Genomic DNA, 17241 nt, shown 5'->3' on the forward strand with positions numbered 1-17241 from the left:
TTCCTGCACGCCTGATCTTTCCAGACATAATTCAGTCTCCACTTCCTCACTAGCCATGCCCGCACACGTTGACCTTCCAGACCCAGGAATACCTGAGAATTCGGCCTTCCAGACCCAGACAGAACTGACCATCTTAGCCTTCTATACCTGCATATGCCTTCCAGACCTAAAAATAAGTACACCATCTTCATGCCTGTGCATCTCAAAGCAGACCATGAAGGCACGGCCTAGCTTTCCAAACCCCCACCATAGCTGTCTCCAACCCTTCCAAACCCAACCAAACTTGAGTGTGTTGCTCTTGTGGAAGTATTTTAGTCTTATGGACCTAGATATTCCTGCACACCCACCCTCCAACATTTTCCTATCAGTAAATCTTGCATTTCCTAATGCAGCTTGCTCTTTTCAGCTCCACCTCCTGTGCATCCTGTTCTTCCAAAATCCTGCCAGAGCTGAACATCCTGGACTTCCAGGCCTGGCATGTATGCATTTGGTATCATTTTAGAACCAAGCATAATGGACTTTTCTGCATTCTAAGCCCCAGCATGCATGCATGTTCCATCCTACCAAACCCAGCCGGAAGGCAGAAATATTATACAACATATATTGTTTACAAGGTATCATTCCATTGGGTGTACCTTTTCTATCATTTAACTCCACTGGGCCAATATGTTTGTAGTCAATGTTCACAACACAAAATTTAGGTCAGATGATATTCTGACAATGATATTCTGGTACCACACTCTGGAGCAGAATTCTTTGAGATGCCACTGATTTGGGGAATGAGTGAAAACCTATTGAACCCTGAAATTGTATTAGTTTTGTGGTTAAGCAAGACTTCAATGAATGGTAAAAATTAATTGATTTGATAAATAAGCGAGATCTCATTAAAAAAAACATCTATTCACAGAATCATTTGCAAATGTAAATCAGCTTAAAATGTTGAAATGGTACAGTTTATGGGTAGAAGGTATTTATTAAAGGTGATCTTGCACTCGTACTATTTTTTTTATTTTTTACACTCAATTAACCAACAGTGATGTACACACATAAGCACCACTCAGGGAGGGGCAATTGGGTTTCCCTTGCTAGTTTGGGAACACCCGCAAACACAGACGTCTGTGGCTATTCTCAAACCTTTATCTCCCACTTTGGAAATGGTCAGAGATTTAATCCTACCACAAGCAGGTGTAAATTGCTTTCAAGCATTAATAAGGGATCGGAACACCACTGAAATCAATGGGTGTATTGCAGAACGAGCGTTTCCATGAGGAAAACATTTTCCCTGTGCAAAATAATTAGTAATAAAGAATTGTGCCATTGCAAAAAGGCAATGGAATTTAAACATGTGTAATTGTAACTGGTCTGCTTGTCAGAATGAGGCCGGACTGGCTGTACCGGGCAGCAGGCATTTCCCCGGGAGGCTGGAAGGGTGGGAAGCTTCTTTTGCTACTGGGGTCAAGTTTTGTGGCAGTGCAGCAGTTTTAAAAGTACTGCAAAGTTCCTTGTATATCCAACAGGTTTCAGGCAACAATTAAAGTGTCAGATAACTCTGGTGATTAAAGCACCTGCTGGAGAGAGATCAGAGTTTTGTCTAGTGGCAGTTTTGACCCATCTAAGGTAATGCCGCGGATTAATGTGCCTGCTGCAAAGAGTGTGTACTATGCAGATCACAGAACAGTATTTTATGTGCATAGCTTAGTGGGTTATGCTTTTGCCACAGAGATCCTTTTGTTACTGTGCAGTTCATAAATTACAATCGTAATCTAGCTTAGAAAGTTATGTTTTTTCCCAGTCTTTCCAAATCCTAATTTAGCTAAAAAGGGGTTGTATGGGTAGAAATAAATTCTTATTAGTAAAGTCAACTCTAACCACTGTGTTACGTTCTGAATCCTGAGTTTGTGCTTCCACAGACCAAGCATTCTTAAAAAAAATACCTACCAAATGGATGAAAGGTGAATCCTACACCTTGTAGTCCCCTTTGTTTTATGGAACATTTTCTATACACTGATTTACACACATGATTCAGTGTCTCTATATGTGTGTGTGATATAAAATGTTTTGAAACCCTACACTGGTATGAGAGGCGCTATAAAACTAATGAAATGCATGCGAGAGAGGGGCTACGGAGAGATGAGAGGCACAGTGGGAGGGTGAGGGAATCATTTAAGAGCCCCAACAAAGTTTGCTGTATCCTGGTGAACTGTAAGGTCATCTTTTAAAATGCTTTAAAAACAAATACAATTGAATATATCATGAAAACTGTTGTAGAATGCACATTTTTTGTGATTTCCCCCCGAATTTTCTTGTAGTGGTCAGGCTCACTCGCTTCGCTTATGCACTGTATGGGGGCTGGTCTGACAAAATTTGCCGGGGCTGCTTTGGGTTCCCAGTCCGGCCCTGATGCAGAAGTCCCTGTGCCAAACGTGTCACAAACAGGCATTCACAAAGTTTTAGAGAGATACATCTGGGAGCTTTTGATTGTCGCAGGTTTTCAGATGCATCTTGGGAAATCTTGGAGAGATCCAGAAAGTTGTCAATCACGAACCCATGGAAGGGCGTACAGCAGATTAACATCGTTCTCTTAGTTCTCTATGAATCAGGCTATAAAAGTCCTGTGATGAGGGCAACGGGTGGGACTCCCTAGAGTGTAAATTTGAAGGGAAGCGGTGAATCTTTCAGACTACACAGTATAAAGGACCTCATGAGACTAGTGGAACACACGAGTCCAGTGGTGTGGAGGCGGTAGTTCATTCTTACCCACGCCTCTTACTGTTTGACTTTATGTCTCTATGATTTTGCCGATTTAACTTGATGTTTTTCTTTATCATTGTAGAATTACCGAAATGAGTTCAATACCAAAGTAGCCATGGCCGGAGTTTACAGATATGCCAAGAAATATCGCAATCAGGTAATGAGCACTGCTAATGGGCCATCAAGCATTGTCAATGACCCATGCATCCAAATAATAATGTGATGGCCTTTCTCCTCTGCCCCTAGTGCGAGTGTTAACTAGTGCTTGGTTTGTAAAATAATAAAAAAGAAAGGCAGAAGCACAAGGTTTTTCCTAGAAGGCTGCTGCTGGTGCTTGCGAATGCCAGGTTTGCCAAATATCACTGCCGCCTCTGCTTGATTCCACCTCATGCCTGTTTCTTTCTGCACCCTAACATCCTGTCTCTTTTCTCACTCCTGCAGTTTCTTTTTTTTATCCCCATTTTCTTTAGCTCATTTTCTTTAGCTCATTTTTTTCTACCTTTGTCATTTGCTTTCTGTCCCACTTTTTAAGTATGTGTGAAATTGACCTATTGCTAATATTATACATAGAGTAGACTTTGGGCCCAGCCCTTTCAACCAATGGCTTTTTAGACCAGTCTCTTTCAGCAATTGGCCTGAGACTTTGCCAATCATGTCTTTGCTCAGCGAATATCCACCTCTCACCTAGTGCTATTGGGGGTATCATTCCAACTCTGCTAAAGTGCTTGCATTGAACTATATGCGGAACTACTTACAACTGTATCGCTTCCTGTCTGCTCCTGCTGGCTCCTTCTCATGTCTCGCTCTAATGTGCTAATACTGTATGCATTGGCACATTTCAAACCTGCTGGCTTAGCCAATGTTTGTCTGCTTTTTCAAAGTCCGATGATAAAAAATAATTTGTCGTCCTGGTACCCGATATCTGCGACAATCAAAATTAAGTATTGGTGGTAATCATTTAAAACACTGGATAGCACAGGCTCCTCCATTGCAGATGTTTCAGTTTTGACTGCCAAGCATGTTATTCCAGATAGCATATTTAAATATTATTGAATGTGTATGCTTGTCAAACTGATCTCTGTTCTACATGTTACAAACAGAAGTCAAAGGCTCTTTTGCTTGTATTTTTAATTAGCGTTTATTTAGGTTTCATAAAGGTTGCTTTTACGAATCACATTCGATACATAAAGCTGTGTGTGTAGTATCAGCAAAAATCCAGTTTCATCGACTCACAATATAAGACAGATGTTTATGCTTTTACTGTGGTAACATTGTACATTATTAGTCTGGTTATCCATCTTATACTATGGAGGCTATTGTCACATCTCGTAGGAGCACGTCATTAAAGTCTCTATTCCATATGTTTTAGGCCCAAGTCCAACTCCCTGTTCCAGGTGTTGCACGCCTGAACCCAAGACCCTTTTCAGATTTGGTCCTGCAAGAGCGTACCAGTGGCAGAATGCACACTACATAAACACATATGACATAAATCTTGTCTTCCGAAGATTAAGTCCTAGTTGAACCTACTACTTACCTCATCTCGGGTCTCTTTTCCAGATGTTACATTTTGCAAGGCCATGTTCTTGCTCTAGATGTTACAAACCTGAGCCCATGTCTCTCTTGTACAGATGACACATCTAACCCCAATCATCTATCACAGATCTATACACATCCCTAATCTACATGTTGCTGAGCTAATCTCGCACTTCTGTTGTAGATATTAGACATGAAGCATCTATCATATGTAACAGGCATGATCCTCGTCCAGATGCCACAATGTGTGCCATATATACTTTTTAACACTAACAAATTGAATCTGCATAAGATATACCTTGCAGAAAACAGTTGAGGCATCATTTAGGGCTAATGGATTCAGTGGATGCCCTGTTTACCAAACTTCCAAGTCCCCGCCTCAGTTATAGTCGTGGAACAACTGGGTTTGACAGGGAAGCCTCGGCTGGCTGCACTGTTAGAAAACGTGGACTAGTAGACCATCCACACGTAGAGCTACAGACAGTGCATTGTAAGGCCCACCCCATTTAGGGCAGACATTCCGATGCATAGTTTGTCATGTAAACCATTGCCATCGTAACCATGTAAGATTCAGAATTGCCCACCCCAACCACTAGCACGTCAGCGACAGAAAGATCCACCTTTTTTACGTGCTTGTTTCTGCACAATAAAAAAGCTGATGGGTAGTCCATCATGCCATGGTGGCGTGCCTGGCATTGCATATTTACTAAAAGTGTTGCCACTGTGTCAGCTGCGAAGTGCCGCTGTGCACAGAATTGAAGGCACTGAGGGATCTGGACTTAAAATAAAATGGCTGCTGTTCTTTGATTGACCCAACTGGGTGTTAGGCGGTATTGTGGCTTACTCATGTTGATAACAAGGAAGTATATTACTTCTAAGTGGAATTATAGGATTGTGTGCTGTGTAACAGCGTGCCATATAACACAATGTGCCATCCATGGAAGTGACTTGTATGTGTAAACGTGCTTACCCTCGGCAAACGTAGGGACGTTTGGTTAATATTTTCCAAACTTAATGTTGTACAAAAAACATTAAAAAATAAACAATGAAGTACTGATGCTAAAGACTGGGTATCCAAATATGCATAAACCACAGTCAGTCGTAGAAGATTGTCCATATGGATACGTAGTTAGAAATCTTAATAGGGCAATAAGGATATGGCTACAGGGAAATTTGTTTAACTAGAGAAAGTCTGGAAGAAGTTTTTTTTTAAAACTACATTTCTATGAAGCTTGATTACTTCTAAGGAGTGAACAGAAATCGGGTCAGCAAGCCTTATAGAGGTGCGAGAAATTGGCAAATGGTAGGTGCCCCTCTGCCATCTCTGCACGCTGCCTCCATGTTGGTTCGGTTTATTTTTATTTTATTTTGAAGGTTTTATATAGCGCTGGCTAGACCCAGAGGTATCAGAGCGCTTTACAAGATAAGGATAGAATAAGGCACATAGGGTATAAAAGCATATAAAGGTAGAGTTGTAATATCTAACTGAACTCCTGGCAATTTCAAAATCACTCCCCAGATTCTCTTTTTAAAGTCCAATTTTTTTTAAGAGCACCCCGATTTCGTTCAGGTCCACCAAAGAGCATTGCAGGTTCAGAAAGGACATTAGGACATTTTGGCTCACAGATGAGAACTTCTGCCCCAGACCAGCGTCTCCATTCACAAGCACCCAGTCAGATTGTCATTTTTGCAAAATGTTCTTGGCAAGTGTAAACATTCACCGTCTTACTGAATGATCAAGCCGGTACTGTAATGCTCCTGATGACTTACTCTCTTGAATTTGTTTCCAGATCATCAGTGCCTTGGAGGCGAACCCGACGACGAAGCGGACTCAGCTGCAGTACAAGTTTGAGCAAGTCATAGCCCTGATGGAGGACAATATCTATGAATGCTGCAGCGAGGCCTAAGGGCCGGCCCACCTTGGACTCAATGGAGCGGCCTTCTAACACAAACCGTGCACTGCGTGGATAACGAAAAAGTGTCCTTAAAAAGTTATATATTTTTTATTATGTAATATATCTGTGTCATTGGCGTGGACTTTGACCAAGAGATAGACCCTATTCCCCTCGTCCAAAGATCTGCCTTCCTGGAAACCTCTATTTATTTCCTTACTTCTGCTGCTGCTGGTGAAGGCTCTGGACCACCACTGTTGCACTTCTGCCCGCAGCACCAATATATCCATTGTGGAAGATGTGGACCCCAAACACGAGCAGCATGAGGTTGATGCAGGCGTCTGAAACCCGAAGAAAGTGGACCGCTGACAGGATCTGGACATGCTGTTAAACTTTGTAAATTATCCTGTAGCTGCAAGCCATGTGCTGGATGGCGCTTTGACTCTTTCTGCATAAATGCTGGTTCCGTAGACCAGGGGCGCGGTTCTACCAGCTTCACACAGACCATACGCCGTTGTAAAACATCTCATGCTGGCCCTTGGTTTTTGGCTGCACGTGGAAACAGAGGCCCATCGCCTCAGTGCTAGAATGTGTAAGAACCTGTGGACCAAAGACTTTGTACCAAAGAAGTGGGCAAACTTTTCACACTGCAAAAAACTACAGAAATCACGTGTCCCACTGATTTAAGTTCTGGGAAAAATACATTTTCTGTAAATTGCTTCAAACACGTTTCATGTATTACTTCTGCATTAGATCTGCCTTACATTCTGTGTGCAAATTATTATTGTGCTGCATGGAAAGTGCCTTGTAGGGAAGACTAGAAATGCAAACTGTCCACAAGAGCTTACTCAGAAGTCAAGCATCTTCTATCATAAGGCCACACAGAAAAGGTGTGTGCTATGGTAGTACTTGAACAAATAGGCTGTAAAGCATATTTTACAAAATGTCAAACTTACATAAATGTCTCCATGCAAAAACTTTGATCTATAATGAAATATCAAACACTTTAGTCTAAAATAGACTTAAGACCAGAGTTAAGAAAGTAAATTAAGACAGCCCTAAAATATTTGGCAAGAGGGTTCAAATGGATTGAGGATTTAAATAGAGTTCAAACTTTTTGCAGGGAGATATTTATATAAGGCTGAGACTCTCTCAGTCCAACCTTTGCAATTACTGTATATGCAAAATAGAGACAGTGTGGATTCCATACGGAAGCCTAGCATTCCCCCCTATACGAAAACACAAATATAACCCTCACATCACACAGCAAAGATCAAACAAAAAATAAAAATATGCATATTTTCATTTATTTATGTTATGAAACACAATGAACCTGAAAAGGGGGGGGGGGAGTGTATTCTATAGATGAAAAACACAAAATATATCAATTGAAAAAATCATTTTCCAAAAAGCACTTTCCAAGGATATACTAATGTGGTTGAAGGGGCTGATAAAGCGGTATCATACATTTCCACATATTTATTATCATAAACTACATTCCTACACCTATGACAGAATTAAAAACAAGTAGTTGATGTTATATTATTGTTTATTCTTCATTTTCATGAACTTTAACCAGATAAGTTCATAATGTAATGTTCACATAAAATACACAAACATAGCTCACATATTTTACCTCATATAAAGCTTTCTTCATATCTGATAGCTATTAGAAACTTTGCAGGTGTGTATAATATAAAATGGTGGGTAGGTTGGGCAACCATGTATTATATTCAAGTGGTTTGTAAATGTCTCTAGAGATCTGACATGGTGGGCCAGGACCTTAACACGTAATAAATTATGTATTGGGGGAGAAAATGTGGCCCAACGGCTAGGGCGGTCCACCTCAGAGCTGGGGAACCAGTTTCGAGTCTCAACACGGACGCTCAACATTCTGTGATTCTGGGCAAATCACTTAATCTCCCCGTGCCTAACAAAAATGAATGCGTCCGTATGTAACGTAACTGGTTCTCATGTAAAGCGCTCTGATACCTCCGGGTCTACTTGGCGCTATATAAAACTCCCCCCACCAAAAAATGTACACGTTATATTCATTGTAAAAGTAAACTTCAAGTTCTCATACATTAAAAATCTATATATCACAGAAACTGGGCAATACCATGATTTACGTTATTTCTGTGAATATGGATTTTGGAAATTAGGAGTTTGTGAAATAACATAAAAATTGGTACTGTGCAGATAGATATATATATATATATATATATATAGCATGCATAATAGGTCACAGTATATTGTACCCCCATAATGCCATTAAGGAGTGTAGTGGTACTATAATAAACTACAAACCTGAAGGCAGAGTAGTTTGTCAATGTCGCCAGAACCCTGCATTGTGGTTATTGAAATATAATACACATACTTGCCACTAGATATTACTTTATATTGCAGGGGAAAAAAAATCCAGGCTTCTTAAATTCACAATTCAAAGGAATTAGGTTAAATCTGTGAATTGCACGAAGGATAGAGGCTTGTTCCTATGAACAATCGGTTTTAAACGGCTACAATACATTGATATTTATTAATGCTGATGATGGCAGCATCATTGTGTGTCGTCACATGTAGTGATATTATAGGTCCTAACTAAATAGCAATATTTTCTTTAATTCTTTAAGAGCTAATCCAGTGTCCTACTACCCAGGGATTTTTGAGATTAGGGATTTAAGGCTACAAAACCTTTTCTAACAAAGCATATATAGGCCAGACATGTAACCTTTTTCCCGCAAACATTAGGGATTATATAAATACACAGATTTTTAATTTTTTTTGAGAGGCCTGAGAAAAGAGACAAAATGTGACAAAATATTGTTTTGCGTGTAAGAAAGTTTCTTAAGAATTGGGATCAACAAAAGGATTGCTGTGCTAACACCACTCTCTTCTGAGCTTTCCACACAGGTTGAACGGAAGTCTTTTTCCTTGTGTTTCAATTATTTTTGTAAGTGATGGTCCAATATTTCCTGTACAGAGGAAGTGTAAATTAGAAAGTGTAAATACGAAACTAGAAAGCGTAAATTTGAAAGAGGTGTGAAAAAGAGGAAATGGTGGCAAATTTTGCATCTAGAACTCTTTGTATTCAAGTACAATTTATGAATGTAACATGCTGCTTTTCCACTTATAGAGCTATGTTGCACTTTTACCTTTGCCTGACAAAAATGAGGTAGCAGCTGTATGTCACATGGTTTGCACACTCCTGCCATCTAGTGTTTTGGCACGGATGTTGCAAGTTGTTTTTGTCCAAAGAAGAGATTTCAGTTTTTAGATGATTATTGATACCTTCCACAAACTCTATAAATTGTAATTGGATCTATATAGCGCTTACGACCCCTGACGAGGCATGAAAACGCTTTAAGGCGCGTGGGGCTAAGTGGTTTCAGGTGAATGACTGGTGAGATAGATAGGCAGGTGGGATTAGTTAATGTTAGATGACAGGGATTTTAAGAGGCGAGGTGGTGATCTATGAAATGAGGTATCAGCCAACTGCAGAATTACAATAAGAAGGATTGGGGTAGATAGGCATGGAACGGAGAGGAGGCTATACTGAGAAATAGAAAGCTTGGAGGATGGAAGGTAGTAATGCACCAAGACGTAGAGTCCACCCTACATCTGCCATCAGGTTCAGATGTACCTTTCGGAGCTCTGAAGTCATTGTGCTATAGAAGCGAAATCCTCATCAAAGCACTGAAATTGCTGCTTGCAACTCACAAAGACATTGTGCGACTGCTGATCGTGAGTCCCGTTCATATGAAAAAGGGCACCTGAGGTGGAAAGCATGTGAATCGGCAGCACTGCAGGCTGCAAAATAATTGTTACAGGTAAGTAACATTTTCTATGCCAAGAGTCCGCAACAGTCATGGCTAACACTTTTTTTTTATTTTGTACGGACTATGCATCACTTGTCAACGAAAAACTAAAAATAATGGAAATTGGATTCCAAGGAAAGCTTTGCATGTTTGAACGATACCCAGGAGTCAGAGTTCAGTGATCGGTGACATTGCTACTCCCACAAATTTGGAATACCCTTGGTAATCTGAAATAGAGTTAGCACAAAAAAGAATTGTTGACATTTACAGTAGTAATTAAGAGAAAATTAGATTAGCAAATATGCTACTTTTTGCAACATAGTTCACTGTACAAAAATGGTACCCCACATGTTTGAATGGGCAAAGTATACAGGAAATCAACTATAAAAAATTGGAACCATGGCAAGTTTCTTTCCCCAAGGGTCACTTCACAGAAATTCTTGTTATGAAATGGCATTTAGCATTTTTTTAAAGGCGTGCTGGCAAAATAGCTGGTATTTCAGATTTTAAAAAAATGAACATTTATGCACACTTAACCCGCTTTGCGGAGGCAGATGTGAAAAATAAACCCACTTTGTGGAGACAATGTGAAGAATGAGCACAGGCTTCATGCAGTCACTCAAGTGAAGGAAACCAGAGGGTAAAGTGGATTCACCCATTGCTCCTCGCTGCAGGGGGAGGAAGCAATATGTGAATGACAATTTAATAGACCAGTGGATTAAGTCCACCGACAAAAAAAGCCCCACATGGATGCACTTTATGTAGAATTATTTTGACCAACTAGCCTGGTAAAGCAGCTAAAGCCGTCTCAAAGGCCAGATCCAAAAATACTTTACTGCATATGCCATATATCACAGGCATTACTAAATGTAGAGGCTCAACTATAATGCTACTACAAAGAAGCATACGAGCTGGCCTATGTTGTACATAAAGACCACATATTTATTTACGTGAAACAATGTGTAGAGCTCTTTAAATACGGAGCGCCCTCTTGAAAAACCTGGTTTCTCACTTCGATGGGCTCCTTGTATTGCTTTAGCTAGGTGAATTGTGGCCGAGTGGTCACTATGTGGGTAGGCTCTGGAGTGGCCACTTCAGGGTGTCCGGTGTCAAGCTAGTGTTCCAAGGTTTCTGTACAGTGGCTCTTGAGTGGCCGGTCAAAGCAAGGCGCTGATGGCCTGGATCGCTGCGCCAAGTCTGAAAGGTTCAAACTGTTGCGTCTTAGTTGAGCCTTTAATGTATCCCCTGTGCAGGAGGTGTAAATGTGGAACTAGAAGGGAAGAATTATACTCGAGACCAGACATATGACTAGGAAACCAGGTCCAACTTCACCTACAACAGGTTAGGAAGTTAGGGCCTCACCGGTGTCATTCGAATTACTTCTCAGACCAAGATCGAAATTAACGGTTTATTATTTAAGGTCACTACCAAGCCTAAACTTCATGAAAAGGCTCCCATCGCTCTAGCAAAGGTTGAGTGAACGAAGCTACCTTTCTAGGGAGACCTACAGTTATACAACTATTTTGTTTCAAAATATTTCAACAAATAAAGTGAGCCAAATAAAGCACAATGCTAGGAAGCGAAGCAGTGTTTCCGCATACCCAACTCAGTACAAACACACCGGGTCAAATAAAGGTAAGCAGTAAATCACGTAGATGAAGATATAAATGTTTTACGAAAACTTCATGTGCAAGTTTTCCTGGCAGTCACCCATCTGAGTTGGCACAGTCAAATGAACAATGGGCCTGAAAGAAGTATCAATAAAAGGGCTTTTGACTGTGATAACGTCTACAACACTACCCTAGTGAGTGAGCAGGCTGCTATCATGGTAATTGGTACTTTGATTAAAAATATAATCATAAAAGTAAAACATACAATACATTTACAAAACTGAGAGGTTAAGATGACCAAAATGTAATAAGACTAAAACCACATTGTCTTTCGGCATGTCAAGACAGATTTTGAAAGGAACTTACAACAAAACAAATATCCCCCCTTTAGTAAAGGTAAAAAGCAAGAAACTGTTCTATGCTGAACAAAGTTGTATCTCTTCAATGTAGGAATTAAAAAAAAAAAATGTGAGTAAATACAGTACAATTTTCTCAAAGATTCAAAATATAAAAATGCCTGGGCAGAGACCCCATCACAGTGACAAACACACAAAAAGTGGTAATACTGACCCAGTGGGAAACAGATTTAGAAATGAGTAATACCGGTCCGGAAAAAAGTAAGGAGTGTCCTATTCACACACCCAGCCACCTTCTATGAATCAAGTTCAGTTCTTAGGCATGACTGCAACATGATATAAGGTCCAAAGAATGGTTTGAGTAGTTCCACATCTTCATATTCCAAATATCTATTGTTCAAGAACTGGGCCGTTAAATTATACATATCTTGTTTACAAATAATAACTGGGACTGTGAATGGACTACCTTTCCCCAGGACCTCTAAAATATCTTTAATGGAAGGCAACCAGGGAATTTTTATTTTTTTGAATTCAAATCGTTTTTATTGAAAAAGAAGAAAAGGAAAAAAAGAAATACATGAAATGAATTACATACTTTGTCATTATAAATCATAATAAATAAATAACAACAAATAAAGGCAGGATAATACACTATTCCGTGAGTTACATAAAACACATACCATGAGATCCGACTGTGAAATACAAATTGAAAACCATTGCTACATATACAATGCCTTGTCCAGAGCCCTGGATTTAAAACTCTATTTTGTATACATTTCCGTGAACTCCATTGCAAATAGTTCCCTTTAGGGATGATGGTTCCACAAATAAACTCCACTGCGCTACTAATTTTTACACATAACTATAACACCTAATGGAGGATCAAATGAAAATGATGAGGCATCAAGGGATTTCCAAAGCTTCTTGTGGGATGCGCGCCATGGTGAGGAATGTAAAGCAGGGTTGTCAGCTCCTCTTAGAAAGGATACCCATTCTTGCCATATGTTAAAGGACACCTCAGAAGCGCTCTTCCATTTACACAAAACTACTTTACAGGCCAGGGTGAGCAATATATCCAGCAATTGGCGATCATGTGCGTTAACTAGGTTCGGGTCCAGGACACCCAGTAGGATATAAACTAATTCCCTCGCCGGTTTGATACTGAAAATATGCTCTATGCAATCAAAAAATTTTCCCCAGAATGTTCCCAGAGAGGGACAGTTAAAAAGCATATGGGCCAAATCTCCTACAGCTGAGTCACAGTTCCGACACTTAGGGCTATCTCTCAGTTGGAGTTTAAAAAGCTTATCTGGTGTCCAGTACGTTCTGTTTAATAGCATGTATTTGGTTTGGGATAGTATTGGAGAGACTTTGTTCGAGAAAGCAGTGGTGTGAATCATGTCCCAGTCAAATGTTAAGCCCGTAGAGTTGGGTTCCGACTCCCATCGAATTTCATTTCACCTGTGAGCTTTCCTAGGTAAAGGGAGGAGAAGCTTGTATGTTTGAGACAAAATGACCAGCCGCCGTGAAACGTGTTATATGGGTCTTAAGCCATGGATCACAGGGTTTAAGAGAACAAGTAGATAAATGGACTTTTAGCTTCAAAAAGTCATAAAAGTCTATTGGCGCCAGATTATGTATGGCCTGGAGCGAGGAGAACGGTAAAGGGTGTATCTCTTCATACAGGTCGCTCACCAAATTGACCCCCTTCTTGGACCAACATTCCCAGTGGATGGGTTTTCCTTCAATCTTAAATGAGGGGTTACGCCGCAAGGCTACCATGGTAGTGTTTTTGATTTTTAAGCCTGTTTTGTGGGCTTGATCGAGTCTTCGGAGGGCACGTCTTGTGTTTAGTAAGATGTATTTTGAATGAGGAAGATGGGAGAGATCCATAGTAAATAAGGGGAACCTCATCAATGAGGGATTTCTCAACATCCAGCAACAACGGGGTGTAGGCCGAGTCTTCAATCAGCGATTGTGCGCCTTGTTTACAAAGGAAAGCAGTTTGATAGTTTCTGAAGCTGGGGAGACCCAGACCGCCTTTTTCTTTAGATAGCTGTAACTTCTTCATTGATATCCTGGGATTCTTCCCCTGCCACAGGAATGTACCAAAGAGCCTGTCCACCCTGGCTAAAAAGTCATCCGAAAAGATCATTGGCAACATACTCGCCAGGTAATTCACCAATGGAGTTACCATCATTTTCAGGGTTTCAGCCCTGCCCCACCACGAGAGGAACTTAGGAGACCAACCATCTAATAATTTTGATATTTTCTTTAAGGTCAGATTTTCGTTAATGCATAGTGTTGTAATTAGGTCCTCATCAAAGTCTAACCCCAGGTACTTGAAGCAGTCCGCTTGCCAAGTTAGACCAGAGTCCCCCAGTACATCCTTATTTCCCTGATTATTTAACAATTTAACCTCCGTTTTATCCTTATTTAACTTGTACCCCGATACCTTCGAGAACTCGACATGAGGGCCGGTATAGCCTCCTCCGCCTTTTCCGAGACAACCAGGACGTCGTCAGCATATGCGGTTAGCTTTATTGTACAGTCTTTAAATGGAATTCCCGAAATGCCTTTACTAATCCGCAGGTGGTGGAGGAATGGTTCGATCGCCAGTAGAAATAATGAAGGGGAGAGGGGGCACCCCTGTCTGGTTCCTTGTTGTAATCGGAATGATGAGGAGAACGAGCCTCCCGCTCTAACTCTGGCAGAGGGGCAGGAATAAAGGGACATCACCATCTTTGTGAAGGACGTACCTAGGTTAAATTTATTTAGTACTGCCTCCAGGTAAGTCCAGTCTACTTTGTCAAATGCCTTTTCGGCATCGAGCGTAATTGCTACAGTGGGGGTGGTTAGAAGCTACATGCGCCAATGTTCTGGTGTTGTCACTGGATAACCTATATTTCAAGAAACCTGCTTGGGAGGGGTGGATAAGCTTGGGCAGAACTTTCTGGAGGCGGTTGGCTAGGATCATGGCTAAGAGCTTACAATCAAGGTTAATAAGAGATAGGTCTATAGTTCTTAGGGAGTATGAGGTCTTTCCCTTCCTTGGGAAGGACGGCAATGATAGCTTCAGATAGTGTACCTTTCACCTCCCCTGTGCTATTGATTTCCTGAAACAGGTGTAGGAGTGGATGTGATAGGAGAGAGAAGAAGCACTCATAGAATCTAGCGGTGAACCCGTCCGGTCCGGGGCCTTACCACTTTAACGATTTGATAGCCTTTTCAATCTCCTGGATCGTGATTGGGTTATTAAGTTCAGCTTGATCGGCAAGGGAGAGAGACGGTAGCTCGCATTCCCCTAAGTAGTTCTGAATTTTGGTTTCCTCCACTTATATGTTCTTTGCATAGAGACGCTCATAAAAATCTTTAAATACATATGCGATCTTAACAGGATCTGAGCGGGTCACCCCCGATTGATCTTGAATGGAATTTATCGTGTTTTTCTGCACCTTAAATTTGAGATACGCAGCTAGACTTTTCCCAGCCTTATTCGATTCACATAGCTTAAATTGTTTCCTCATATTCAGCCAAACCCCTGCTCTTTCACTTATTTTGTTGTATTCATATTTCTTATTGGCCAGCTTATTCAGTGTATCTTCTTTCCTATCAAGCAGATGTCTATTCTCTAGGGCAGATATTTGTCTTTCTAGACTTTCCAGGGCCTTATGATTCTTGTTCATGGCTGACCTAATTTTGATGACCCCTCTAACAGTACTTTTTAGTGCTTCCCAACGGATCAGATCAGTGGTGTCCCCCTAATGTTATGTTCTAGGTAATCTTTAATGGCAGATTCAATGGCAGACCGATGCTGCTCCTTTTCGAGTACCTCCTCATTGAGCCGCCAAATTGATTGACGAGTAGACGATTTCACATTGGAAATGTACAGAGATATACATGAATGGTCAGATATAACCCTCGGCTCTATTGTTGTCTCTTCTATTCTGGGGATGCCATTCTTCGTGATAAATATGTAGTCGATACGGGAGAACGATTTGTGTGGAGATGAGTATAAAGTGTAGTCTCTCCCATCAGGGTTTTGCAACCGCCATGAGTCTACCAAGTTTAATCTGGTACAGAGGTTAGTGAAGGCCTTGTGAGACTTATTGCCATGGAAGGTGCATCGGGAATCCCTATCAAGAGTTGGGTCGAAGGGTAGATTGAAATCTCCTGCGAGAATGTGTATAGCTGAGTCAGGGATTGTCTCAATTTGTTCAGTGAGGCCTGACCAAAAACTTAAATCACATGTGTTAGGAGCATAAACATTCGTAACATAGAATTCAGTATCATCTTTGATTAACTTGGTTGTGACCCACCTCCCCTTAGTGTCAGCTATGGAAGAGAGCAAGTCAACATTGGATTTTTTCGCTATTAATGGTAAAACACCATTTTTCTTGCCTATTGCCTCCGAACCTGCCACTTCGACATAGAATTTGTTCCTAAGTTTATTAAATTGTTTGGCATCGATTTTAGATTCTTGCAAAAGGACAATATCCCCCTTCTGTCTGCGTAGGTAATCTAGGACTTTCTGACGTTTAACAGGTTGATTAAGACCTTTAACATTAAGTGAAAGTATTTTCAGGTTGTCCACCTTCGCTATGCCGAGCGATGTGTCAATTGTGGGTAGTGACAGAATTAATGGAAGATCGTATCCATTCGGATATGCAGAGTACCCATAGGAACCGCGACCGATCCTGACCAAAGCACCGCGGTGCTTGTATGAGGTAGATAATACCTGAACCTGCAAAGGCAGAGCATCAATAGGGATAAAGACAGCTTCAATTGTGGAGCAATAGAGAACATCCTCAGAATACGGACAGTGCGGGCATCCTGATCCTGGTATGCATTCAATAATAAAGACAGATAAGAGGCAAAGTAAAATAAAATCCAAACTCTTACCTCGCCCTACCCTTCCCCCCAACACCCCCCCTCTCCCCACCTCCCCCAACCCACCCATCTCACCCCAAAAGAAAGTATTAGGCATGGTGACACGGAAAAAACAGCGTCCCTCCCATGGCCTTGATCAGAAACCAGTGTCTTTTTGGAAACTGGATCAACAATTGGAACAGCAGTGTATACATAAATCATTATACTGAAGTTCACATGTGGTATAGGTACAGCGAATCATGCCATTCTTGAAATAATCCGCGTTTACTTACTACAATCATCTTTGCTACTGATTACCACATTCCCCATAACCACAATCCTGTATACCCCATCTCCGAGAGTAACACCTTTCAAGTGGGGTACGGAGTGAGCACAGCCCCCCTGAAAGGCTGTG

At 41.0% G+C, this 17241-nt stretch overlaps 1 protein-coding gene across 2 annotated transcripts in view; it reads left to right on the forward strand.

The window, feature by feature from the left end:
* PLXND1 (plexin D1) overlaps nt 1-6901 on the forward strand; it is a 316145-nt gene extending 309244 nt beyond the window's left edge. For both annotated transcript variants that reach the window (XM_085624462.1, XM_085624461.1), the window contains exons 35-36: nt 2834-2908; nt 6075-6901. In XM_085624462.1, coding sequence (XP_085480588.1) covers nt 2834-2908; nt 6075-6191 — 192 coding nt within the window. In that variant the 3' untranslated portion in view covers nt 6192-6901. The remainder of the gene's footprint in view (nt 1-2833; nt 2909-6074) is intronic.
* The last annotated feature ends 10340 nt before the right edge of the window (nt 6902-17241 follow it).

This window comes from Triturus cristatus, chromosome 9 (assembly GCF_964204655.1).
Source record: "Triturus cristatus chromosome 9, aTriCri1.1, whole genome shotgun sequence".
NCBI classification, from domain to species: domain Eukaryota; kingdom Metazoa; phylum Chordata; class Amphibia; order Caudata; family Salamandridae; genus Triturus; species Triturus cristatus.